Raw genomic sequence first — 27,420 nt, 5'->3', positions numbered from 1 at the left:
ATATTGTTTATTGAGCTTCAGCTATGGGTACTAACTGCTTTACTTAGGCAAGGTTTTTTTTTCCATAGAAAAACAATGTACGTAGGATTTATGGTATCTGCTTTGTAGCTCAGAAAAGGAAGGTTGGGCAAGGTTGTCCAAGGACACACAGCTAGAGGAAGTGTTGGGATTTTAGTCCCATAGCAGCACTTCCCCATTCTGGATGCCATTCCATTCCCCTTCCTGCTATGGTTTATCATGCAGTTAGTTTAAGTCTAATTATATTCAATAAATTATGAATTACGTGCAATAAGATTCTGGTATAAATTTCCTATCCATTTTCCACTAAACAGCTGATGAAACCCTCAGTAGTTAGATATGACTAATGGAATTATTTCCATTCTATTGTGATTTGAATTTCTACATTGATGATTATATAAAAATGTTAATGAGCAGGGTGGACAAATGGTAAACAGTACCCCCTCCTCAGTGCTTCTGCAGCTAGAATTTATTCTTCTCCTTTCTTTTTTTTGGGGGGTGGGTGGGAGAGTTATTCATGTTCTTTGCCAATTTTTTTATTGACTATAAGAACATTTTGTATGCTAAGAAAATCAGTTATCATTTATGTTAGAAATATTTTCCCATTTATTCGATGGTCTGTTGACTGCATTCATGATATTTGGAGGGGGGGACCATCCAATGGTTCTGTATTATTTTTAGGAAAGCCTTTGCACTCCAAGAGAAAAAAAAAAAGATATATTACTCATATATCTAAATCTTATGTATATGTGTTTATACATAAACATAATGTATATATGATTATATAATGATTATGCATATATAATTATACAAATATTATGTGTACTTTCTCTTCTATTGAAGTGCCAGCCCAGTATTCTCATTTCCAATTTATTGCCATAGTTATAGCTTTATAATTTAAGTTAACTTATGTCCTTTTCCAGCTTTTCCCTGGCTTCTTTTGCATGGTTATTTTCCCATTTATTTAGAAAACAACACAAATGATACAACCTTATGGGAAAAAAATAACAAATAGGTATAAATACGAAATCAAAGAAAAAATAAATTAGGATAATCCCATAAAATGTTACTTACTGTTAACCATTTTTGAAATACTTTATTCCAGTTTTTTTCCCATGCATAGACACAGGCATGCATGAATCTTCTCTCTAATCAAAATTAGATCATGATGTATTAGAAAATATGCTTTCTGAAATCTGTAGACCCATGCATGGCCGAATCAGTATGCTCATTGCCTGATATACTGTTTTATTTAACCGTTACTTTATTGTTCAGTATGCAAACTATTCCTAGACTTTCACTCAGGCCATTTATGCTTCATGTCTGGGTGTGAATGAATCCTTTGTACATTCCTCTAACAAGTTAATCAGAAACTAGTTGAAGATATTTGGCACTTTGGTGTTCGGTCTGTAATGTCCACATCACTTACCAGTGTTGCTCAAAGACTCCCTCCCAGTCACAAGTTTCATCAGACTTCCTCTGGATGTAATGGAGGCTAATTCATTAAGAAGGAAGTTATCACGGGTAAGAGTGTAAGCTTTGGGTTCAGACAGAACTATGTGAATCTGACTTAAACTCTGAGTCTGTTTCCTTGTCTGTAAAATCTGGACATCAACAGCTACTCATTGGGATTTAAAATGTGGTTGAACCTGCAGTGCTGAGTTGTGCCTCTCCCCTACTCATTCAAAGCTGCCCTCCCTGGACAATCTGGGGATGAGGCTACTGAACACAGAGTCCTGGTTTAAGAAGTGGTGCCCGTGCCAGGTGTGGCCTCTGACTGGGGTTGTTTGCTTCACCTGAGAATCTTAGAATCTGCATGATCTTGGGACCCATGAAAACTTGTCCAATCAGAACCTGCATTAAAAAAAAAATCCCCATGTGATTTGTATGCACAGTTCCATTTGAGAAGCTGTCTAGGTACTCAGACAGTTGGTGATAATTGCGTGTGGAAGATGGAAGTCTGGGAGTAGATGACATCCTTAACTTGGAATTCTCCTTAGCATGGGCTTTCTTTCCATCTCAGAGCCATCTCCCAGTAGCAATTGGCTCTTGGCCAAGCTCCCATCATGATGTGGTGGAAGAGGCCCCATCTTCAGATTCAGAAAGACACATCCCAACTTTGTTAGCTGGAGGATTATTGTTACTTGGGATGCCTGGGGACAAAGAATTTTAACTTTCTGAGCCCAGTTCTCTCACTTATAAAATGTGGACGATATACTTTTCTTGGGAAGTTACTGGAGATAAGTATTGATAGGTTATAAAAACTTTTGATATATCTTGGAGTATAATGGATAAGTAGGTTGAATCTAAAGATCTGAGTTTGAATCTCAGCTCCAAGACTCACTTGGCCAGTCACTTCCTGTTCCTGACCTGAAGTTTCATGTGTAACATCTTGGGTCTCTTCCTCTTTCAAATCTTGGTATCTCAAAGGCATATTCAGTACACATAGAAAGTAGTGGAAACTTCTATCTACCTGCCAAATTACCTAGACAGTCTCTCAATCCACAGATATGAAAGAAAGGATGGATTTTCTGTGTATTAATGAATATTTTCAATTGGATGGAAACAAGAGATTCAAGGGAGGTGTTGGCAGTTATTAATTTGAGTTTCTGGATACCAAGGGCATGTACCTAGGTACTGGTCCAAACCAGCCACACCTGCTCGTGCAGTATATATTTATTGAGTATGGATGGATGTCGTGCCAGACACTATGGTGGGGGGCATAAATACACCTCTTGGTGCTGAGGGACTTATAAGGGGTGTTGGCCATGTGGTGGTGGGGGGATCAGGGAGGGTCCTACTGAGGTGTGATACCTGACCTTGACATATCAAAGTGGGAAGAGAGGTTGATAGGCAAACACTGAAGGACCAGCATCCTAGGTAAAGGGAACAGCATAGGCCTGGGCTACTCCCCAGAGAAGCCAGGGAGAAGAGAACAGAAAATCATGTGATGCAGTGTGGGTGGCCATCCTCAAATGTGATTTGAGTTACCTCCCTGGCTGGGTGAGAGGCGCTTAAGCACAGCTGTGTCAGAGCTATTCCCCACCCTTTCCCAGGTCCGAGGACTTGTCCATGCAAAGGCGTGCCTGGCCACTGCCCCGAAGACCCAATCGTCACCCCTGACTCTGCCACGCGACCAGTGCTGGCTTCATAAAAGAAGGTTCCGTTCATAAGAAATTACTAGGGAGTTTTAAATTAAAGAGACAGACTCTCATTACCTTTAATACCAGCTCCTGGATGGCTTCTCCTAGCTCCCGCCTCCAGCCACCTAATGCAGTGGCAAGGTTTACAGAAGAGACTAGCGAGAGAGGGAGAGCATGCCAGGGAGTGGGCTTTTATTGGGAAACAAAAAATTCCAGGGAAATTCCCATCTAATGAAGTTTGGGGGGGGGCAGCATCCCAAGGTCAAGGACAACGATTGGGTCTTCAGGTCAGTGGCCAGGCACACCTCTGCACAGACAAGCCCTCCGACCTGGGAAAGGGTGGGGAATGGCTCAGACACCGCTGTGTCTAAGCGCCTCTCACCCAGCCAGGGAGGTAACTCAAATCACTTTCGAGGATGGCCTCCCACACCTGACCTTGGGATACTGCCCCCCCAACTTTCATTGGATGGGATTTTCTCTGGAATTTTTTGTTCCCCAATAAAAGCCCACTCCCTGGCATGCTCTCCCTCTCTCGCTAGTCTCTTCTGTAAACCTCTCCACCGCATTAGGTGGCTGGAGGCTGGAGCTAGGAGAAGCCATCCCGGAGCTGGTATTAAAGGTAATGAGAATCTTGTCTCTTTAATTTAAAACTCCCTAGCAATTACTTATGAATTGAACCTTCTTTCCTGAAGCCAGTGCTGGTTGCATGGCAGAAGAGCATAGGCCTGGGCTACTCTCTAGAGAAGCCGGGGAGTAGTGGGGGGAAGAGAACAGAAAATCATGTGGTGCAGGATGAAGCTGGAGCAGCAGAAAGGGGCTTGAAGATACCAGCTGAGAATGTTGTCTTCCTTCTAGGAGTCCCGCAGAGCCACTGAGCATTTTAAGCAGTAAAGTCCAATGATCATATTTATATTTTGAAAAGGTACTCTAATTTGCTAGCTCTCTGTGTTGAACTAATTGAGTTCATATACCTGCTGACTGGTGATAGGAATGAACACAGGGCAGAACAAAATGAATGGTGGAGACCAAATGAAAAGCTAGCATAACTGGTTTCGGTGGTGCAGGCCTGTAATCCCAGTGGCTCAGGAGGCTGAGGCAGGAGGATCACAAGTTCAAAGCCAGCCTCAACAAAGGTGAGGTCCTAATCAACTCAGTGAGACCCTGTCTCTAAATAAAATACAAAGAAAGGGCTGGGAATGTGGATCAGTGGCCCTGAGTTCAATCTCCTCCCTACCACAAGAAAAAAAAAAAGCTAGCATAGTTCAGAGAAAGGATAATATACAATGAGAAGGTGCACAGGCTGCGGATGTAGTGCAGTGGTAGAGCACCTGCCTAGCACGTGCAAGGTCTTGAAGGAAGTCCCCATCTCTGCAAATAAATAAATAAATAAATAAATAAATAAAGGGTGTGCCATGAACATCAAGCTCAACTTATTTATTTTGCAGTGGCTGTCTCTGGCCTTTCCTGGACTCCCTCCTCCAGGGAGGGATCCTGCCTGCGGCTTTCCCTTCCTGTTATTTTGATTCTTTTGTTGGATGACTTTGATGAAAGTAGACATGGAAACCCAGGCTGTCAGAGAGCAGAAGCCATCAAGCTCCGTGCTCTTGCTATATTAATGAGAACACTGAGGTCCAGGGAAATGAAATGCTTTGTGCCCAAGTCTTCATGCTTTGTTTCTGACTTTCCGTGCCAAGCTGGCCTTTCCTCTAATAAGACATTGAGCTTTTACTGGGAACAAGGTACACCCTAAAGAGCACAGATATTAGCTCAGTTCACCTGGATTTAGACCTCTGCTTACCATTTCTTTGCTGTTGGGATCTTGAGCAAGTACTTAATCTCTCTGAGCTTCACTTCCCCACCCATAAACTGAAGGTAAAAAATGCTCACTTTGAAGTGGAGCTGCAAGTATTAAAGACACTCAGATCCTATTCCTGAAGTCTCCATCCCATCTCCCCTCCTGTTTCTCTGTTCCTGAGTTTGACAGGAATCTGCAGAAAATTTATTTATTTGGAAGTTACTTGTGCAGTGCAACATTAATTTGCCATATCAAATATATTGTAAAATAAGCCTACATTTCCCCTACCTTTCATCTGGGGTTCTGGTCCTTAAGATGAAAATGATAATTAAATCCTTTTCCCTACACAATGACTCTGTACCAATCTCCGGAAGCTTCATATGAAAAAACAAAAACAAACAAACAATAACAACAACAACAAACTCCTTGAAACAAGAAGCAAAAGAAACAAGAGAGACTTCTGTGGGAAACATAATATAAAAGTAAGTCTTGAAGAAGGTGGGTGTGGAGGCTCAAAAAAAATAATAAGCCATCATAGGCAGAATTGTTTTTTTCTTTCAAAGTGATTGGTGATGGCACGTAATAACTTTCATTTGTTCCCTGACTTTGAGAGGCTGACAAATAGCAGTCTTATTTTGAATGTCTATTGTTACTCCTGAGGTTTTTATGTAGAGTAGAAAAGATTGTTTTGAACATTTCTCCAGGATAAGTGGAAGCCGTCCTCTTTCTACAAATGATTCATCTGGGAGAAATGATATATAAACAAGACTGCCTGCTTGGGAGTAGATGGGAGGCAAGTTATTTCAGAAGAACTTTTCATTCTCATGCCAGCTAATGAGAAATCTAGCTCTCAAAATAGAAGGGGTGCTATGGGATGAATACTTTAGGAAGTTTCTGACTCTTGCATTCCATAGTCACTATCAAAGAAGGCATTTCCTAAATTTCTAAGGCCAGTTATTTTCTCATGGTAATATCAATAAATTAATTCTGTCTTAAGCTTTGTCTTGGCAGTGTGATGTGGCTGAAAGAGCAGGGGTCCTGGAAGCAGACCCAGCTAAACTTGTACCCAGGGTACACAATTTAAAGAGGTACCTCCTTTCGAGGTTATACAAGTACAGAATCATTACTTGAATGACCGTGAAAGTGAGTGCTTCCTTAAATTTGTCACTCTGGGTGCCACTCTTGTCTTGCTATACTGGGCCCTGAAATGAGTTAAGAGTCAGGGCTCTGCCACTTACTGGCTGTGTAAACCATAGCGAATCAGTTAGGATTGGCTTTGGTTGTAACAGAGAAATCCAAGTAAAGATGGCTTATTTCTCTATTACATAAAAATCCATAGTAATATAGGTTGGGGTTGGAATAATGTCCTTATTCCATAATCATCTGAACCTAGATTCTTTCCAGTGCACGGTCTGACATTTTTGGGGTTCATTATTGAAAATGGCAGCATCCAGCTGGGTACAGTGGCACATGCCTATGATCCCAGCTGCTTGTGAGGCTGAGTCAGGAGGATCATGACTTCAAAGCCAGCCTCAGCAATTCAGAGACACTAGGCAATTCAGTGAGAACTTGTCTCTAAAAAAAAAATACAAAATAGGGCTGGGGATATGGCTCAGTGGCCGAGTACCCCTGAGTTCAATGCCTGGTACCCCCCCCCCAACCTCCCAAAAAGAAAGAAAATGGCAGCATACATTCTCCAGGCAGAAGGATAGAGGAAATTTGTGAGTGTATTATGTATTTTTAACAATAACTTTTTTTTTTTTTGGTCTCAGCAATTGAACCCAGGGACACTTAACCACTGAGTCACATCCTTAGTCTTTTTAAAAAATATTTTATTTAGAGACAGGGTTTCAAGGAGTTACTTAGGGCCTTGCTAAATTGCTGAGGCTGACTTTGAACTTGGAATCTTCCTGCCTCAGCCTCTCAAGCTGCTGGGATTACAGGGAGTGCCACTGTACCCAGCTAGTAATAACATTCTAATTACAAAAAAATATAGATCAGATTTTTTAAAGAAACAAACCATATGAAAATAAAATATATGTATTTTTGGATAGTTAAATTACATGTTATTCCTATTTCCATCAGTCCCACTCCTAATTCTCAATTTGAGCATCAATATTTCTGTGTGTTTGGTGGTGCTGGAGAAGTCCTTGTACATGATCACTGAGGTACACATCCAGCCCTTAAACACCAAATTTATTCAAATTTTTGGGATAGAGCCATAGTTTTGATCTTCACAATTAAAATTGTTTCCAAAAGGAAGGAAAATATTCCATAACAGACCTTGAAGAAAGGAAATATTCTGATGTATCCTTGTGAAATATTTCTACAGCCACAGGTTTGGAAATGATAGCACTGGTAGATGTCTGTGGTATTTGCCTGCTCAAAGTTCACTCCCCAATCTGGTAGCCACACCCTAATTATTGTTTGTGGAACTACCAGGTTACATTGCTTGCAGACCTGGTAGAAATTGTCAATCAGGCTGTGGATAGGGAAAGGTAAAAATGTAACTCAAACGAAGACAGTAGCCTCCTTCTCTTCTAGCAATTTGTCTCCTGAGTACAGAAATATGAGGGAGCACAATATTTCATGACAGAGGAGTTCAAAGCCCTTAAACTATTCTGGATCCTATTCTTTCTGAAAACATACTCTTCAGTATTCCCTTCAAATCTTGTTTATGGGGGTTAAAAAAAACACCTCTTTTGTGCTGGGAGGGGTGGAGCACACCTGTAATCCCAGTGGTTCAGGAGACTGAGGCAGGAGGATCAGGAGTTCTAAGCCAGCCTCGAAAGTAGCAAGGGCCTAAGCAACTCTAAAAAATACAAAAAAAAAAAAAAAAAGGGGGGGGGGGGGTCTGGGCTGTGGCTCAGGCTCAGCGGTAGTGCACTTGCCTGATGTGTGAGGTACTGGGGTTGATTCTCAGCACCGCATATAAATAAATAAAAACAAATAAAGGTCTACCAACAACTAAAATAATTTAAAATATACAAAAAAGGGTAAAAGGGCTGGGAATGTGGCTCAGTGGTTAAGTGCCCCTGGGTTCAACCCATAGTTTTTTTTAAAAAAATCCCTCTTTTGTTTATGTTAGTTATAGTTTGTTTTTTGTCATTTGCAACCAAGAACCCTGATAGCAGCATGTGTTCCTTTTTCTACCACAAAATTTGGAATTGTGCAGGATGGCCTCCTACCTTGTCCATTCTGTTTTCTTCTCCAGCTTCTCTCAGATGAGATTACTAATGCCTCTACTCACAGGCTTAGACCTGCCTTGCTTCTGAGCCAACTCATAAAGACTTTGGTTTTCTACTGGGTGAAACTAAGAATTATGTTGTCCCTCTCTATGTTTTAGTGACTAATAGAACTTTTTTGCCCTCAAGACTAAGACCAGCCAGGTGCGGAGGTGCATGCCTGTAATCCCAGCAGCTCAGGAAGCTGAGGCAGGAGGATCCCGAGTTCAAAGCCAGCCTCAGCAATTTAGTGAAGCCCTAAGCAACTCAGTGAGATCCTCTCTGTAAATAAACTACAAAATAGGGCTGGGGATGTGGCTCAGTGGTCCAGTGGGCCTGAGTTCAATGCCTCCACCTCCCCCCACCAAAAGACTAAAACCAATGAGATGGTAAGTGAATTGTATGCAAGATATCAGAGAAGTCCAAGAATTACCTAGAAGGCAGCCTTCCAAGGAAGGAGAGGTGAAAATGCTAAATAGATGTCACAGGACAAAGGGGCTTACCTGTTTTTCCCCTCCCACCCCCGTGCCCCTAATATCTGGCCCGTGATAAATCAGTACATATATGATGTACAAAAGATTGAAAAACAGTATCAGGAAGAAGAGTTGAGATTTGTGGTAGCAGAAATCAAGTGAAGAGGTGAGGTGATATCCCAGCAATGGAAAGACAGGAAGTGAGCAAGGAAAGGGAGTACGTGGTGCAAGAGAGGTTGGATTTTTTGTTGTTATTGTTTTCATTCATTTGTGAGTTGTTTTTATTGGTGCATTATAATTAGACGTAATAGTGGGATTCATTATATCATAGTATAATTTGATCAATTTCATTCCTCACTACCTTCCTTTTCCTTCCCCCTGATCCACTTGCTTTACTTTATTGTTATTATTTTTAATTAGTGCATTATAATTATATGTATAAATGGGTTCTTTGTGGTATATTCACACAGGATATAACACAATTTGGTAGAGTTCATTCCCAGTACTTCCTCATACACTTCCCTCCTTCCTCCCTCTCCATCTCCTTCCTCTATTTTATTGGTTTGCCTTCTATTTTTGTGAGCTCCTTTCCCCATACCCATAAGAGATTCAATTCTTAAAGATTCTAACCAAGGCTATCACTGGGATGATTTCTAATCTTCTACAATTTTTTTTCTTAAGTCCTCTTCTCTGCTAATTGCATCTCTTAATGAGTATCAATGCTAGGAAAACCAGTAGCTGTTATATCTGCCTCTTGGTCCCCTACCAACTCCTTGGTGGTTTGGCTCAGCCACCAGAATGAATTCTATCTTGGTCTTTTCTCTTGAGTGCTGACAATTTCCCAGGGCATGGGGTTCTAGTGCCCTTCTTTGTTACTCCAAAGGCTCCTAAGACCAGAGGCTTGCCTCTTTTCTTGACAGGTTCCTGAGATGCTGTCACTAAAGTTAGGCTTCCTACATGATGACCTAGTTAATAAAAATCATAATGACAATACCTAACCTGTATTGGACACTTACAGAGATCATCTGCATAGTGCTCACCACAATCCCACAAACTGAGTGTTGTTATTTTGGGTTGGACTGCTATTTGCCTACCGGATGTTGATTCCTTCATTCACAGATGTTAAAGATGTCATTTTCCAGTTTCCCTTGAAACCAGGAGTGGTCAAAGATATGGTCAAAGCTTGTGGAGCTTCTGAGGAAGTTTCTTAATGCTGGTATCTCCCTGTCCTTTCTTTCTTCTTCTTGGATGGAATGTGGATGCAATAACTAGAGGGCACTTTGTAATCATGAAGTGACTTTACGATGGAGACCCTGTGCAAAGAGGGGTGGGGCAGGAGCAGAAAAGGAGCATATGCTCCTGGTGACTGGAGAGGGGCCACCCTGACTCTTCAGAGTCCTTCTACAACAGAAGAAACAAATCTCATAACTTTTTAAAGCCATGGTTATTTGGCTATTTTATTTTATGCAATGGAATCTAATTTTCATTGACTGAGTTATTACTCCACAAGGCAGACCGTTGTAGTGATCCCCAAATATCCATGTGGTCCCAGTCCTTTCTTGCAGTTAGGTTGGGACATGTGTCTGATGCTGACATGTGACATGAATCACATGTGAGCTGAGGCAGCTCAGAGCCAATGTGCCTTATCCAGATCTCTCTTTTCTGCCACAGTAACACTGGAAATCACATGATGAGATGGTACTATCACAAGCCAGGAGGAATGGAAACCTCTAAGTCACTGAAAGGCTCCCATTGACCTGTCTTTGAGTGACACTTTGGGTCAGAGAAAAATTAACTTTTGTTTTGTTAAGTCACTGTTATTTGTCACCACCACAGCACAGATTCATCGATCCTAATAAATCCCACTTTAAAGATGAAGAGATTGAGCCTATCAACAATTATATAACTTTCCCCAATCAAATGACCACTAAGTGACCATCTCTAACTCACAATTGCCAAGCTCTAAGGTCTCACCTCTTCCATTGTATTGGCCATACTTGGCATCCCTAACCCTTTGATTTCTCATAATTTGCTTTCATCCAGGTCTTTCCTGCTTTCCCCCTCTTCTCCCTCTTTGGCATGAATATAAGAGAATACCAAATGCCCAAGTCGTAAGCTATGACACAAAAATCATAGAATTATTTTTCTTGTTGTAATTCTGTCTTGGCATTTATTTTGAGTCTTGGCTGGTTGAGTTGGACGTTACTAAAGATGGCTACTGAGCATCTGGCTCCTATTTGGTCTTTGGCTAACAAAAAATCTCAAAATTTATTTTCATCACTGGGTTTGTATTTTTTTTTCTTTTGCTTGTTGAGTACTGAAAGGAAAAAATTGAGATATGACCATAATGCTATATCTGAATCATTCATCTTGGTGTACTGGAATAACTTATTTGTAAAAAAAAAAAAAAAAACTTGTATGTGCAACAGTTGTTATTATATCCAGGGGTGGTAATAATGCAGGGGATGCAAAGAGAAATTTATACAAAAACACTTAATTTAAATGGTCCAATCAAATACCTGCATAAATAAACAGCAAAATAGTAGGATAAGCCCATAAAGAATCAGTATGCAAAGGCAAAGTAGTGAAAAATAATGACAAGGTTGTTTTTTTGCACCTGGAGTGCTCCTGTTTCCCATATGAATGGGTTTTAGTGATATGACCAGAAGAACTGTTGGAGATGGAGTGTTGGAACATTTTCCATAAGCCAACTCCACTTCCTCCATAACAACTGCTAACATCTATTTCATGATGCTCAGTGAAGAGAAGAAACTTTCCCAAAGTCACATATCTAACATTCTAATTCAGTTCCACCCAATTCTAGAACTTCAAATTACCCCCAGCATACCAAGCTAGCAACACCCTGGTAATGCAGATGAGTTTATTCCAACAATTGAAACCTCTTTGGTCTCATTATCCAAAGATTTCCATAAACCAAGTGCTCTGCAGCTCCATCCCAGCATGGGCTTCTTGGAAATTCAGTGCTTGTTTCAAGGTCTCCCTACCTGCTGAGTCTTATTCTTCATTCCTGAAATAGGAGCTGTGTCTGGCTTTTGCTTCCTGGCCTCTTGCTAGTGGAGCAAGGACATTTCCAACACATGTGTTTCCCCACTCTGTAAAAATTTGTTTATGTTTGTTCCCCCTTGAAGGTGGACAACACCCATGCTTATGTCCCAGTTGAATTTGTTGGCTGGGCTTTTTCTAATCCATTACTCCCTGAGAAGCAGGGAGCATCACATTTGCTCTCTGGCGCCATCTGCTGGACGTTTCCAGTCCAAGGAACCTCCTGCAGAGGAGTTGTGTATTAAAAAATTCATTGGATGAATCCAGCTACTTCATTTGCAAATTTTTCCCCCTTTATGAAGGTGACCAAGTAGCCAAGAGAGTATATAGCAAATGTATTATCTTTAAAGAGACTAGTTGCATCTGTCCTGCTTTTTCCATTCTACCACTTGTGACATTCCTTCATCTCTAACCCTTTCTTCTAAAAATATTTATTTTGTTATTGTACAGAGATCAGGGCATGGGGCATACAGCTGAACACCTGAGCAAACAGAGGGGCTGATTGATTTTCTGATGTAATGAAAAAAACATTGGTTTTGAGTTCATTACTGTGATTCCACAATGGGCACCAAATCCCACTTAAGACCCAGGAGGAAGTCTTCAAAGGGGACGCTGTTCCAGGTTTGTGCCTGGTGAGTGTGCTGCTTCTACGCGTCTTTGCACGGGAATAACCCATGTTTGGAGACCCAGACCTGTCGGATCAAAACCAGGCCCAGTCTTCAGACCTTGAAACAAGTTGAAACAGTGAGTCTTACTCATCTGTTTTCAAAATATGGCCTGTTCTCTTTGCAAAATGCAGTAAAGCTGCTCAGATGAGTGCTGGCTACAATATTTGATATATTAGAGGGAATCCTGACTCTTTCCAGGTTTCTATCCATCTGTTTTAAATTCAAATGGCTTGGTGGAGGGTGGTTTTATTTTATTTTATTTTTTTTTAACTGAAATGGAATTCAAAACAATAGGGGCATAAAGTCCAGAGATGAATAGGAGAGAAAATAAAAAGGCCTTTGGACCTCCACAATTCACCTTCTCTGTCAAGGAAAAGGAGTTGGCATTTGTTATAAACCTACTATGTATCAAGTTACCACTCAGGGAATTGAGATTTGTGAGTTGTTGGAATCTTACAGCGTTTTTAATGCATTTGGTGGTTTGATGTAATGATCAAGAGCTTGACTTTCAAAGCCTGTTCCCATCCCTTGCAGTCTTAGTCATTTTCTGTAATCACTCCATTTCAGTTTCCTCACCTGGCAATAGGCGGATAATACAGGAGACACTTACCATGAGAGCTACAAGAACAGCTCATGTCATGATCGGTTCCCCACAGCCAGGAGTTGGAGGTTCTGTCCTAAGTTCAAAAGGATGTGGCTTTCAGAAGAATCCTGGGTTTTTCTTTGCTTACTGTCATCTAACTTCACAGGTTATTGGAGACTTGAGGATTTGGGTGCTGTGTTCAGCCAAGGAATATTAAACTGCACAGCATCGGGAATCTCTGCCCCTCTGGCCTCCTCCCCCTGAGGGAGCTGTACATTCTAACCACACTGGTCTTGCTACTTCTAACACATGCCTTTGCTGAAGACAGGAACGCTTTCTTTCCACCCCCCATATGCCTGACTAATTCCTTCTGGTCTTGCTTAAGGTCATTTCCTTGGGAAGGCCTTCCCTAATAGCCAGGCTAAGTGAACCCTCCTCACCCCACTGAATGCTGTGGGAATGCCTCCACTATATCTGCAGGGACACTGCTTGACACACCTTTGCAGCACTTTGCAAAACTTCTGGGCTTCATAAAGTCATTGTAATAATCTGTTTAATGTGTCCTTTCTTTATCTGACAATAAATGAGCAGAAACTCCATCTACTTTGTCCACGAGTAGTTGAGATTTGGCTGGTGGACACTCTGAATCCTGCTTACCTTAATCTCTGATGTCCCCTTTTACTAAAGCATCATCACCCCACTTTACTGTCAAATTCTTATTCTTTCCTTTTAGGATGCAATTTCAAGTCACCTCCTCAGTAAAATCATTGCTGAACTCTTAGGTGGGTACTTGTTCCCAAGGTACATTGTATTTGCCTCTAACACAGCAATTAATACATAGACTGTCACCAGTTTTTGATAGTAGTATGATCTCTTCCATATCTTCTCACCTCCAGTGTTTAGTGGATACCTGGCAAAGAGGAGGCATTCAATAAACTTGGGGGCAAGTAGGGTAAATTAAGAGAATTAACACCATCTTCTGCAAGAATGATGATAATTCAATTCCATGTTAGCATACTAAAATGGAGAGTTTGTAAGACTCATTAGGCTAGGAGTCTGTTGCCATGTTTTCTCCTAGATGTGTCTCAAGCCACACAGTAGCTCGTCTACTTTCTCTGGTACTTTATACTTGCAACATTGGGTTTATCATTCACTTTGTTATGTTTATTAAAAATTTTTATTACTAGGAATTTTTAGAGACCTTTCTCACGTTCTGGTTTCCAGATGTCAGGATCTCATTGTGAGACGAAAAGAAGAAGGAGAAGGAGGAGGAGAAGATTTCATTGTACACTCGTGTCTCCTTTTCAAATTTCAGTCATGATAAATTTATCTCATTCTCTCTTCCTCTTTTACTACTTAAATAATTGAATTGTGGAAATATTATGCAGATATTGATACTGATGCAGTGAAATGAGCAAGTGAGTAGCAGAAAACACAGAGTGGTAGTAGGTGTGTTGGGTGAGCTGCTTGTCATTTTGGAATCTTGTCCGAAGAATCCGCAACTCTCTGCCATAAGTGTCCTGAGTGACTTCATTTAAAAAAAAAAGAAAAATATATATGTATATATATAGAAACATATATATACCTATACGTGTATGCATACATACAAACTGCACATATACATACACATGTATATATACATAGACATAACATGTCAGCAATAGTCAATAGCTCTATTGCAGATGTTTTTACATATGTCATATCATTTAATACAGTCCTCCTGGATATTTTCCACCAGAAGGATATATGTTCTTGATGCTTTATGCCTGGAGCTCCCAACTTATTTAAACAGCCCAGGTTTTAGAATAGTATGCCCCTCTCTCCTGGTTTGTAAAGCTTGATAATAATAAAAATAATAATTACAAAATGAATGGTTCTGGTAGTTGGTAGTTTCTCTTTGACACCCACCCCCACCCCCAGCATCTGCTTTCTCTTAGATTCTGACTTTACCTTAAAGAGTTTCTCTGCCCTACTTCTCTGGCCAGGTGGTTTGAAGGGACTCCATAACCTTGGTTTCAGAGGTGGGCACTTGACCTATGTGAAATCCAGTTGAATATCCACCTCCACCCCTCAGCCACCAGCAATTGATTCGAGGATGACTAGGAGAGCCAGTAAGGCCCATGAAACATCATGCTGGGGGGGGGGGGGGATATGAGGAACTGGTGTGACCAGAGAGCAGGGTGCTGCTGGACACTGCCACGTGGAGACTGAGGATGGAGCTAACTTTTCCACTGGAAAACTGAGTGATGGAGAGAAATCAAAGCCCAATGACACTGGGGAAGCCCCATATCAAGCCAGGTCTAGAGCTTTTCCATGATATATTTCAATGAAATTCCCTTTTGCTTAAACTAAGTTTTCTGTCACTTGCAATCACAGAATTCTAACTGATATGATAATAATAAAAAAATACTAATTACAAAATGGATGGTTCTGGTTGTTGGAATTTTCTGTTTGACACCCATCCCTACCCCCAGCATCTGCTTTCTCCTAGATTCTGACTTTACCTTGAAGAGTTCCTCTTCCCTCCTTCTCTGATTTTCCAGCATTAGGCTAAGCCCTTTCACACACCAGCTTATTTGATTCTTATAACAATCCATTGGGAGTAGGTATTATTATTATTATTCTTATATCCATTTCATAGCTAATGAGATGGAGGCTTAGAGAAGTTGAATATCTTCTTACACACAGCCAGGGGTTGAGATGAGAGTTCAGGTCCTAGTTACTGTACTGTTTCATAGCAGGGGAACAAGGCTGGAGAGTGGCAGCCTGTTCCTTCCTCAGGATACCACATCCTCTTTTATTTCTCTCCCTCCCCAACCTAACCCATTCTTTCCCCTCCCTGCACCACACTTGGACTCCAAGACTCCAAGGAGATAAGCATTAGCCTTTCCACGCAGCAAGCTCATGGTGCCCAGGTTAATAGTCTCCTGCCCATGGTCAGGAGCTAGCTGAAATGACCTCTGTGTAGCCCTTCTGACTCCCTTGTTGTGCAAAACAGGGCTCTTTTCTGGGTGCTGGTGATTACCCTCTCTTTTTTGGCACAGTGCCATTCTTAGGGGCTTCTTTGACAGCACCCAGGGCAATGCAGGCTCATAGGCACCCTGCTTGGGCAAGGCATTTCATTGCCCGGGCATTTGTGTGCAGCTGGCTCTGTCTGAAATCTTGCCTCTTTCTGACTTCACTTCCTGAATGTGCTGACAAGCCTCTGAGCCAAGCCAAACAGGTTCACAATGCTGTGCCTGGAGAGTATTCCCCTGCGAGTGCAGCTGGGGAAACAAAACCTCTCCAGCCCGCAGAGAGGACCTGCCAGGCCTTATATGACCAAGAAGCAGGTCCTGTGAGACCTCGTTGAATCTTGATGGGAAATGTTTTTATTTCTGCGAGGGTGGTGTGTATGTCTGTGTGTTGTGTGTTTTTCTGATCACTTCTTCAATTAACAAGTCTATGCTGAAAAATGGCTAACTATTGCTTGCCTGCTACATACAGGTGCTTTACATAAGTGATCCTCCTGACAACCTCCTGTGTAGCTAGGGTTGGCTTCATTTTTACAAAGGAAGGAATTGAAAGTTAGCAATATTATAGGCCTGCTCCACCTTCTTCAGCCATAAACAGCAGAGGTGAGATTTAATCCAGGGGCACTTATCTCTGAAAACTGTACAGCTCTAACTCAATGCCCCACTTCTCTCTACTGATTCATCATACTTCATTCTTTGTGTATTAAAAGAGTAGTGAGGAACAAGGGAAAAAGCAGAAGTCCTGGTGTCTTTTTTTTTTTTTTCCTTTTTTTTTAGAGAGAAAGGGTGGGGGAGAGAGAGAGAATTTTTTTTTTAATCTTTATTTTTTAGTTTTCGGCGGGCACAACATCTTTGTTTGTATGTGGTGCTGAGGATCGAACCCGGGCCGCACGCATGCCAGGCAAGTGCGCTACTGCTTGAGCCACATCCCCAGCCCCTGGTGTCTTCTTAGCTCTTTGAAATTTGGCTAGTGTTCTTCTCTGAATCTCAGTTTTCTTGTTTACAAAATGGGATGATAATGGTAACTGTGTGACAGAGAAGTTGTGAGGTTCGACTGAGACAGAAATTTATCTGGCAACACTATACAAGAGCAAGGTCAGCTGTGGACAAAGCAAGCCCTTCAGAGTGAGAAAGACTTGGATTCAGCTCAGGCTTCCATCAAACATATATTTCGTGAATTTGAGGGAGGTCTGAAGCTTCATTTTCCTATATATAAAATACAGCCTTAACATCTACTGTGGGAAACCAACCTTGCACGTGACTGAGTCACACTCCCCGGCTGGGTGCTGAGGCGCTCAGTCACAGAAATGTGGTAGAGCTTTCCCCACCCTTTTTGAGTGTCTCCTGTCTTACTACAGCCCCATGGGTGGAGCTATCCTCACCTGTTCCTTTGTAATATAACCCCTGTTTAGGATAGAATCTTCCATGGAAGTGCCTTGTGTGTGTCCCCTTCTCTTACTGTGCCCTTGGGTGTGGCCTACCCAGGTGTTAGTCAACCTGCTGAGAGTGGACATCATGAAGATAGACTCAGCCCCCTGAAACCTGACCTGACCCCTTGCCTCATTTGAAAGACTTCTCAATAAAAGGGGTCAGGGTGTGCTCTCTCTCTCTCTCTCTCTCCCCCTCCCTGTGGACCCTTAAGGTCTGAGGAGCCGTCACAGCGACCCCGAAGAAAAAGGTATTTGTGTCTCTTGTGTGGTTATTTTTCACAGCCCAGTCAGCCCAGTTCAACTGGAGTAAACCCTGAGCCTTGTAGTTGCGAGAACAGAAACCCGGCAATCTACCTAGTGAGTCCTTAGCATAATACTTGCTACAAAGTAGAAACTTAGTAAATGGTATCTAATATGATACTATAAAGATGTCAGGTTTTAGTATACAATAATTATGGCAGACATTGTTAATTTCTACTAGAGGGTACTGTTCCTACTGTTGGTTTCAACTAGAGTTAGAATAGGTAAAGTGATGCTACAATAACAAGAAGGCCTCAAATTTCAGTATTTAAAAACAACAAATTCTGGTTTTTGTTTTTTTTTTTTTTTGCTGGTGCTAAATGTTCACTGTAAGTATGCTGGGAGCTCCAAGGAGAACTCTGATCTTTATCACTCTTACTTAGAGAACCATGCTAATGGACTCTCCATCTCCATGCTTTACAGTTGCCAAGGCAGAAAAAAGGAATGTATTGATTCTTAAGGCTTCCACCTGGATACATGTCACTATTGCTTGAATATCATTGGCTGAAGAAAGTCAAAAGGTCTCTCACCCAAATTCAAGTAGGTAGGAGATACAGAAGTCCACCAACCATGGTGGGCTCACTCTGTCTTTAGGATGAGTCTAGGTATAGATATATGATCTGCTCCTGACTAACGGACCCTGAGGAGAATTCTACTGGCATGGAGGAAGGGAGATACTAGGAAAGATTTCTCTTGCAAAAAAAAATGAGAAAAATGAGAGTAAACACCTCTGCATTGCATTGCTAATTGCTAGTGATTACTGTGTTTTCCTATGATGCCGGAGACTGCTGCAGGTATCTTGACTCCACACAAGAAACTTCCGTGACTCTCTGAGAATGGGGAAAGGGAAAGACAGGAAGCACTTGGAATCCTGACAATGTTGTAGAGCAACTATATCAGCCATCTCTGAACCTCTTTCAGATCTGGACTTTTTGTTGAAATTGTGTTTTCTGTTACTGGCCCCTATAAGCACCCTAACCTGTGGACTATATAACAGGTGGTAACTCTCCACCTTCTTGTAAGATTTGAGGTAAAGGCAGGCAATGTTCTTCCTTTAAGCATGAATCTAGGATGAATTGATACATTCTGGAAGAGATTAACCATCAGTAGGAGCAGATGGACAGACTGTCCTGAGGAGATTTGAGAAATATCCAAATTCTGTTCCGATGGTCAGTGAGTACCCATAACCTATGAAGGGAGAATCTTGATCAGTGATCTAATAACACAATTTTCTAAAGCAATAATAAGTCAACTCTCAGGCAATGTTTTCTAGAATACATTCAAGAAGTGAGTGTATATAGTAAGAAAATGTCAGGACTTCTCAGCACTGAGTATTTGATTTCTTCCCAAGAGCGGGTATTTTGTAGAAGGGCAAAGAGAGTTCATTAGATGTCTCTGTAGCGTGGACAAAATGTCCCAGGAGACTATCTTATTACCTTTGCTCAGATGCTGTGCATATCAAAGAAACTTCCAATGACTAATTCAGTTCCTTAGGGACCTGGATATAAAAGTTAGGGTGTATACTGGGTGAGGGAACAAAGGTCACCATCGTATCTGCAACAATTTAGAAAAATCACTTGGCTCTTGATGACTGGTGTCTGAATCATGGTCTCATCAGTTCTGGTATATATGAATTTAGAAAAATCACTTGGCTCTTGATGACTGATGCCTGAATCATGGTCTCACTAGTTATGGTATACTTAAAATTCACTGGGTGCCTTGGCTTTTGCTCCTGTGAAACATAGCTACTATCAGTGAGCACCCAGAGTTGTGGTGAAAATAATACGGGATAGAAGGGATGAAAAATGTTCTGGAAACATATGAACTGGTGAACACAAATGACATTACTCTTCACTCTCCCCTCTGCCTATTCCACTGCAGGGCTTGGACTTTCATTGAGCTCCTACAGTAAACCCACATTTCCAGGCTCTACCCCAGGCAGACCCCACCTGGGATTCCTAATCCTACTCTTCCACTCTTCACCTGTTGAACTCTTCGTTATCTAAGAATCCTCAGTTCAAATGCTTCTCCCAGAGAGGCTACACCCAATTTACACTATTTATGCTTCCTTGTGGCCAGTCTTTTTTCCCCCACTGCGTTGATCTGTGCACACACATTTATTTGTGTTTGCCTATTTAGTGTTTCTTATTAGGTTATAAATGTCATGAGAGGAGACTTCTGTTGAGTTGGCTCCCCTCTGTGTTCTTAGTATCTGGCACAAAATGGACCTTCAATATTACAAGTTGAATGAGTGTTGTATGAAGGTGTTATTATATTATTCAATTCCTCCAGTATAATAAAAACATTGGCCTCTTCAAAGTTAGTTTGAGTCCATTAGTCCCAATGAGCTTAATCAGTTCTGGTGACTATAGACAAAGTCAGGTTTGGGTCTTGCATCCATGAGGACCCTCTCGGTGCTCTCCCCTGGGAGTCCTGGCCTAGTCAACTGCAGGCCCATTTCTCCATATCTGTTTATTTGAGTTTCCTGATAGAGAGCATTTTTGTAAGATGGCTTTCTTTCAGGATATCAAATGGACCCAGGGGAAGGAAAAACTTCAGTAGCATAGGTGTTGAGTGAGCTTTCCTACATCTCTCTTTAGGTCTAACTTGTCCGAAAGGTGTATAATGAGAAATATGCTGTGATGTAGCTTGGACAAAGCCATTTTCTTCCCCCGTCTCCCCTGACTCTAGGACTACTTAAATACCAGGCATTCTAGATCAACCAGAGACTTCTTTCTGGTATTACTTCATATCCCCTGCTTTCTGTCATTGCAGTATGAATCTTTCCAAAGTTGAGTGTCCACGTCCTTTCTCTGCTTCAACTTCTCTACATTCCTCCATCACCTATAAATTAACACAGAATACATGTCAGTGCACAGTCGGAGCCCTAAATTACTCCTCTGCTTCTTCTCCTCCACTTTTCTTCTCACACCTTCCTTCCCAGCCTCTTGAAGCAGCTTACAAGTCCCTTAATACACTGTGTTTTCTCAAGCTTTGCCTACAAGTTCTTCCCCCAATCTTTTCTGCCTAGTGAATTCCACTGGATCCACTCAAATGATACCTGTCCCATAAACTCTTTCCAAATAATGGATTCTTCTCCCTTCACCCGGCACCTCTTTCTTATAGCATGTGTCTTATGCCAATGGAATAGTCTCTGTTTCCTCTCCATTGTCTCTCACCAGAATGAGTTGGTTTTAATAAAGTCACATCTGTAACTGCTTTTTGTACCTGCTTAATGATACACACATCTCTCCCACCTCCCATCTCTACCTTCAAATCTAATGTTTCAGGCAGACTCATTTTACATAAAAAGACAGAAGGGATGCTCTGTATGGCTGGAGTATGAATGTGTTAACAGCTTAATTCTTTTAAGAATGTTCATCGAGAACTAGCTTTAAAACTTGGTGATTGGCTTTACTTTTCCAGCATGGGGTGGTAGTCTTTGATCCATCTGGGATTGTATACCAGGAAACAGATGAAGCATATTTCTCTAGGAGAGATTACAGCCTGGAAATACATTGAAGGAGGATTTAAGTTCACTCATTCATTCAGTCATCAGAAATGAACATCTAGGGTTGAGGTTGTAGCTCAGTGGTAGAGCACATGACTCGCATGCATGAGGCACTGGGTTCCATCCTCAGCACCACATAAAAATAAATAAATAAAGATATTGTGTCCATCTACAACTTAAAAGAAAGGCATGTTTTAATAAAATGAACATCTACTATGTGCTAGGCCCATTTCAAGAGTCTGGGGATCCCCTGATGAACAGGAGAGGGTCCTGACCAGGAGACATAAATGTTCACAATGGTAACATTGTGTAAGGGCTGTCATAGAAGTATTGATAAAATACTATGATGCTCAGAGGGAAATTATTTATTTCAACAGGAATGGCTTCACAGAGAAAGTATAATTTATACCAAGCAAGCCTTGATTAATGGGTAGGAGTCTTTTTTTTTTTTTTTTTTTTTTTTTTTTTAACCAGAAGAAAAGGTATTCCAGGCAGAGGGATAAGCTGAGGGGTGCAAGCAAAATCTTGGAAGGGTGAATGAGGGTGGGATTCAGATTCATACAAATATGTGTTTCTGAGAGAAGAGCATGTAGCCATTAGTTCCAGACTAATTCATCTTTTGGGGTTCACAGAACTCTGGGAAGTCCAAATAAAAGCTAATGATCTCTGCCTCCCCACATACCATTATGTAGTCATTTCTATTGATTTCATGAATGCTTTATCCCCATGGACATAGTGAGTTAAGAATCCATGAATGAATTATTTATTATATAAATATATATAACAAATTAAAAGAGGACTAATGACTTTATTTCACATTAGCTTTATTCTCTGAGTGTTACCCAAAGAATAACTCATCGAAGGTCCATAATGAAGTTAATCATTGAGTATGTCTATACATAATTAGCTGATTTTCTGCTTTCAAACTTTATGTCACTTGTTAGTTTCCTCTTCAATTTCTCTACCCCTTTTGCTTAGAATGATTACATTTGCAGGGATGTACTTTGAGAACATTAGTTGAAAAAATCAAGTGTGGGGATAAGCCTGACTTTTCATTTTTTAAACACTGAAGTCTAAAGTAAACTGGGGAGTGGTGTGGCTTTTCTGTGCTGCACTGTTGTCTGGGCTTAGTCTACCTTTGCAGGTAATTAATTCCCCAGCCTGCTTATTTTTTCTAGTTGACTCTTGTTTAGCTTCCACAGAGCCCCACCCCAATGTGCTTTACTGTCCCTCTGCTGACTATTCCTACATATGGTCAAAATCAACTTACCTTCCGGGTTGCTGACATCGGCAAATTCACTGTTTGGCAAACTGCACTCTGCTCCCAGTAACCCCTTTGTTTAAGAGTGTTATTACAACAGAGTATATCTGATACCTAACCAGGCTGTCCAATCTCTTCCACTCCTAGATGTACTCCTAAGGAGAAACTCTTTGTGTGTTTAGATTTACAGCCACAGGCAGGATATTAGCACTCCCAGACCTGTTGGGTACTAGAGCACTGCTAATGAGCAAACAGCCCTGCCTCAATTAGTGGTTTGTGAAATATTCCTGGATATCAAATTGCTTCTGCTGCTTGATAATCACACTGGCTCTTGGGATGAAAAGCAACCAAGTAAAAATTGTTCCCTTGTTGAGTACTGCCTTGTTGATATAAGTTATATCTGCAGACAGATTTTACTTTCGCCATTTCCCCAGAGCTGAAGTTTGGTTTACATGTATAAGTGGGTTGCTGTTTGTATTTTCTCTTGTGAATATTTTCCATAGTATTTAGATTAGCATCTTTTGAAATTGTTTCTATAATAATTATATAAGCCAGTTTATTTTAGAAACAAATTAAGAAATAAATATGGATACAAAATCGTAAACTGCTATACTGTTAATTTTCTTAGGCATAGATGTTCCTTTTAGGGGGAAAGGAGAAAAAGAAGATGGAGAGGGAGTTAGGCAGACAGACACTGGGACAATCACAATCATCCAGATCACAACTTCTAGTTTGACTTTTCAAAATTATTTTCTTCTTAATTATCGAGTAACTTCAGATTGCAATGTTAACCCCAGAAACTGAAAAGAAAGCTTCAGTATAAGTATATAGCTTGGGAAGAAAAAGGTAGAAAAGGGAAAGGAATTCAAGATTTGTTATTATTGGTATTTGAATACATTTATTGTGACAAGAATGCTGTTATAAATATTCATAAGCAAAGGCCATCTTTTTTCATCTAGGAATTGTTAAAGTGAAGATTTCAAATTGGATGGATACATCTTTTGTAAAAATTTGCAACAAGCTCCTGTTTTGAGAATAAGCATCTATTATTAAATTCTACTAACATTATAAATGGTCACAGCACATGCCACTTGATACAATTCCAAACTTTCCAACTGTTTGACTTCCCGGTGGGCTGCTCCCCTTCAGCCAACCCCCACTTCTTCTTCCAGCCTTCTGAAATACCACACTACCACAAAACCAGTTTGGTAAGCAATTCTGTACAGACAGCTTGGGAAGGGAAGAGTACAACCTGATGATAGCATCAGGTGCATTTATTCATAAAGTCTAACAAAGAGCAGTTTTTATTGCTTGATAGCAAGAAGTGCTATGGGTGATTTTCATTGATACTCAAGTCTTTCAACTCCACCTAGATACCTTTATCTATAGATAATGCAGAAAAGAGGTTGGGGGATACTTTTCAACATTTTATTGTATTTTCTTAAATATCCTTTCTGGAATTTTCAGAAACAAAACATAAAAAAATTATATACTTTATTACAAATGGTAAACTCAGAGTGCTCCAAATCTCTTATTTACAAACAACACTGGGCAGGATACCCAAACAAACAAACATGAAATAACTTACAAAGGCAGGAAGCTGTTTATTGACAGTAATCAGCTTTCATCAAATTAAAAAAAAAAGTATATATGTACATACACAGTTGAAGGCAGGCCCCAAAGAGTTCATCTGTAGGCTCGGCCTTCCTTGCCCTCTCAAACCTCCCTCCCGCCTCCCCTGCCCAACCCTCCCCGCTTTGTGTTCTTAAGGAGTACTACAGAAGCAATCTACAGTCTCTATTGCAGTTTGTAAACCCCCGCCCCCCTTTTAATACTGAATGAGATCGAATGTTAGGTCCATGCAGTTCTTGGTCAATGTTAAAGAAAAGTCTATCGTTCTGTTCGCGCTGGGACAGCCCGTTCGCAAAGCGGGGCAGCCCGCAGGCGGGCCCGCTCCCTGGCTTCACGCCAAGGGAAGGCGCGCCAAGTCCTTCCCACTCGTGCACACTGGGGGCGCCGTCAGGACGCAACCCAGTCCAACTTGGATACCCTTGGCTTTAGTCCTCGGACACTTCTTTTTTTCTCTCTGTCGCAACCTGTCAAGTTCTCAAGTCTGTTTCTTGTTTTTTTTCTCCGTTGCCCCTCAGCCCCGACAGTCTCTCCTCAAAACGTTTGCAACTGCTGCGTTAGCATGAGTTGGCACCCGCTGTTAACGTGGTTCATGACTTTCTGTTTTAGTTGTGCCACCTGTTCCCTGAGCATGTTGGCTGTGGACGCCAGCTCCGAGTTCTGCGCTTTCAAGGTTTTCACTTTTTCCTCCAGCCTGGCGATCCTCTCCAGCTTCCTTTTCCGGCACTTCGAGGCGGCAATGCGGTTCCTCATTCGCTTCCTCTCCGCCTTGATACGCTCCTGGGACTCCATATCGATGGGAGACAGGGGCGGCGTCTCGCCGGGCATCTCGGGCACGGTCTGCGGTTCCTCCTTCAGAGCCTGCAGCCGCGGGTGCTGCACCGAGATCTGCTGGGGCAGGTGGTGCGGCGGCTGCGGCGGCGGCTGCTGCTGCTGGGGCTGAGCGGGAAAGCCCAGGCCGGCCGCGCCGTAGGAGGGCGCACCGCCGCCGCTGCTCAGCGCGCCCGGGTTGAAGTTGCTGAGGTTAGCGTAGACCGGCGGCTCGCTATGCAGGCTGGCGCTGAAGCCACCGTTGCCGCTGCCGCCCGCCACTGAGGCCACCGCGGGAGCCACCATGCCCGCCCCGCTGACCGGCTGTGCCGCCGACGTGACGCTGGGCAGTGTGTTCTGGCTATGCAGCTCGGCCAGGGCGCGCACGAAGCCCTCGGCGAAGCCCTCCTGCTCGTCAGTCACATTCTTGGGGCACAGAAACTGGGTGGGGGTCGGCGTGGTAGTGATGTGCCCATTGCTGGACTGGATGATCAGGCGCTCCAGCTCCGGTGACGCCAGCTTGAGCAGCCCTACGTCGGGAGAAGTGAGAAGGTCCGAATTCTTGGCGCGGAGGTGCGGCTTCAGGCTGCCCACCGGGTCGGCTAGGTTCAGGGTCATGCTCTGTTTCAGGATTTTGGGGTTACTGTAGCCGTAGGCACCGCTTTCGGACTGAAGGAACGAGGCGTTGAGGGCATCATCGTAGAAGGTCGTTTCCATCTTTGCAGTCATAGAACAGTCCGTCACTTCACGTGGGGTTTGTTTGAGCTGTGCGGGGTCGCAACAGCGCGCTGGCAAGCAGGGAACACCCGCGCCTCCCGAGCCTTTAGCAAAGAAAGTTTCTCTAAGAGCGTGCGCCCCCGCTGGCTGATCTCCCCCCAGCGCCCTCTTTCCCAGCTCGCTCCAGGGAGCGCAGGGTTAAGACGCCGCCAGCACTCTTACTCGTCCTATCGCGCGCGCTGCCCGGCTTTAAAAAGTCGCGGTCACTCACTGAGCGCTCTTTGGGCGCAGCTGTACCTCGGAGCCAGGTGATGAACTCGCCTCCCGGGGCAACGGCTCTCCGGCGGCTCTGGGCAGCACCGATCCCACAGTGGCGGCGGGCGGCGGGTGGTGGCCGCCCGAACTCCGACGTCTGTCCCCTCCTCCGCTGCGAGGGGGAGGGGGACGCCCGGCAGCCGCGACTCACGCTCGCCCAAGTTCAGCAACCGGTGCTAGCGAAGCTGAGCGCAGGTCTCTCCTCTCGCCGCTGCCTTCTTTTCTTTACCGTCGCCGCGGCAGCCTACGGCGCAGGATGGGTTTGCAAAAGTTCGTTCCGGGACCCGGGGCCACAAGTCCCTGGTCCTCGAGGCCGGGAAAGTTGCTTGCTGCTGCTGCTGCTCGCTGACTTCCCCGCGCGGACAGTCGCGGCTCTCGGTGGTTGTCAGCAGTGCCCAGACAGCGGGGCTCTCCTCCCGGGGGCGGCAGGAAAAGGGGATCTCCAGGCGCTCCCCAAAACACCAGCCCGGGCGCCAGAGGCACTAGCTCTAGGCTGTTGGTGAGAAAAGAACCAGATTTGCAGCTCAGACTCCACTGCCGTCCTCCTGGCTGGCTGAGTGTCTGTCTCCCTCAGTCCGCACCTCCACTCCCGCCTTGCCGCTTCAGCTACACTCAGTGCAACTCTGAGCCCTTATCCAGCCCGAGCTCAACACTTATCTGCTACCAGTCAACCCCTAAAAATAGCCCATGATGTCACCCCAAGGCCTTCCCATTGGCTCGCGTCGCTCTCAAGGGGGCGGGCCCGCCCGTCGCCATGGAGACCCCACCCTAGAAGATTCTTCTCTGGGCCCGCGGAGGCTCACGGGATGAGGTAATGCTCCGCTGCCCTCCTACAGTTGGGCCCTTCTTTCTCCTCCTCTCTCCTTCCCCCTCCCGCGCTCCTCCGGGCCGTCTCTTCCCGGGTCCCCGCCCCGGCGCGTCTTTCCCGGCCCGCCCGGTGCATTGTGGGCTGACGTCTTGGGGTTTGACTGTCTAGTGACGGTGACTGCTGCGAGCGGGTGCACGCTCGCAGTGTCAGACCCAGGCAAGCTCAAGTTCAGGGCTCAGGAGCGGGATGCGGGGACCTGGAAGGCTAGGGATGCGGGCCAGTCTTCTGGGGCAGAGTGCGCGGACGGGGAATGGAGTTATCTCCCCACGTGGGGGGCTCGGAGTCGGCCCGGCCAGGAGGCTGGGCGCTGGAGCCCGCGCCCCCCCCTGCACTTCCGGGGGGCGGGAGCACCGCCCTTAAGGTGGCTCTGTGAGGTCCCCGAGCTGGCGAACGAAAGTGGGCTTAAGTTTGGGGACGGTCTTGAGAGTCGGTTCCCTACGTTGAAAACGTTCTGAAGTTTGTCTCTTGTTCAAGTTCAGGGGTCCGTACGGCTGTGTGGCTGCGCGCAGAAACCGAGCTATTTCATTGCTGGATACGGATTTAGCGGAGTCCCCTGCACCCTACTTCACCCTCCGGGAACGTGCGGGAAAGCGTGCTG

The 27,420-nt window shown here is 43.4% G+C and overlaps 1 protein-coding gene across 1 annotated transcript; it reads right to left on the bottom strand.

The window, feature by feature from the left end:
- Positions 1-23,897: 23,897 nt before the first annotated feature.
- Positions 23,898-26,581, bottom strand: JUN (Jun proto-oncogene, AP-1 transcription factor subunit). Its single transcript, XM_081305078.1, has one exon. The coding sequence runs from the start codon at positions 25,649-25,651 to the stop codon at positions 24,647-24,649; it is 1,005 nt and encodes a 334-aa protein (XP_081161204.1). The 5' UTR covers positions 25,652-26,581; the 3' UTR covers positions 23,898-24,646.
- Positions 26,582-27,420: the final 839 nt, after the last annotated feature.

Source organism: Spermophilus citellus, assembly GCF_964194105.1.
Source record: "Spermophilus citellus genome assembly, chromosome: 9".
Lineage (NCBI taxonomy): Eukaryota > Metazoa > Chordata > Mammalia > Rodentia > Sciuridae > Spermophilus > Spermophilus citellus.
This window is presented reverse-complemented; position numbering and strand designations above follow the sequence as displayed.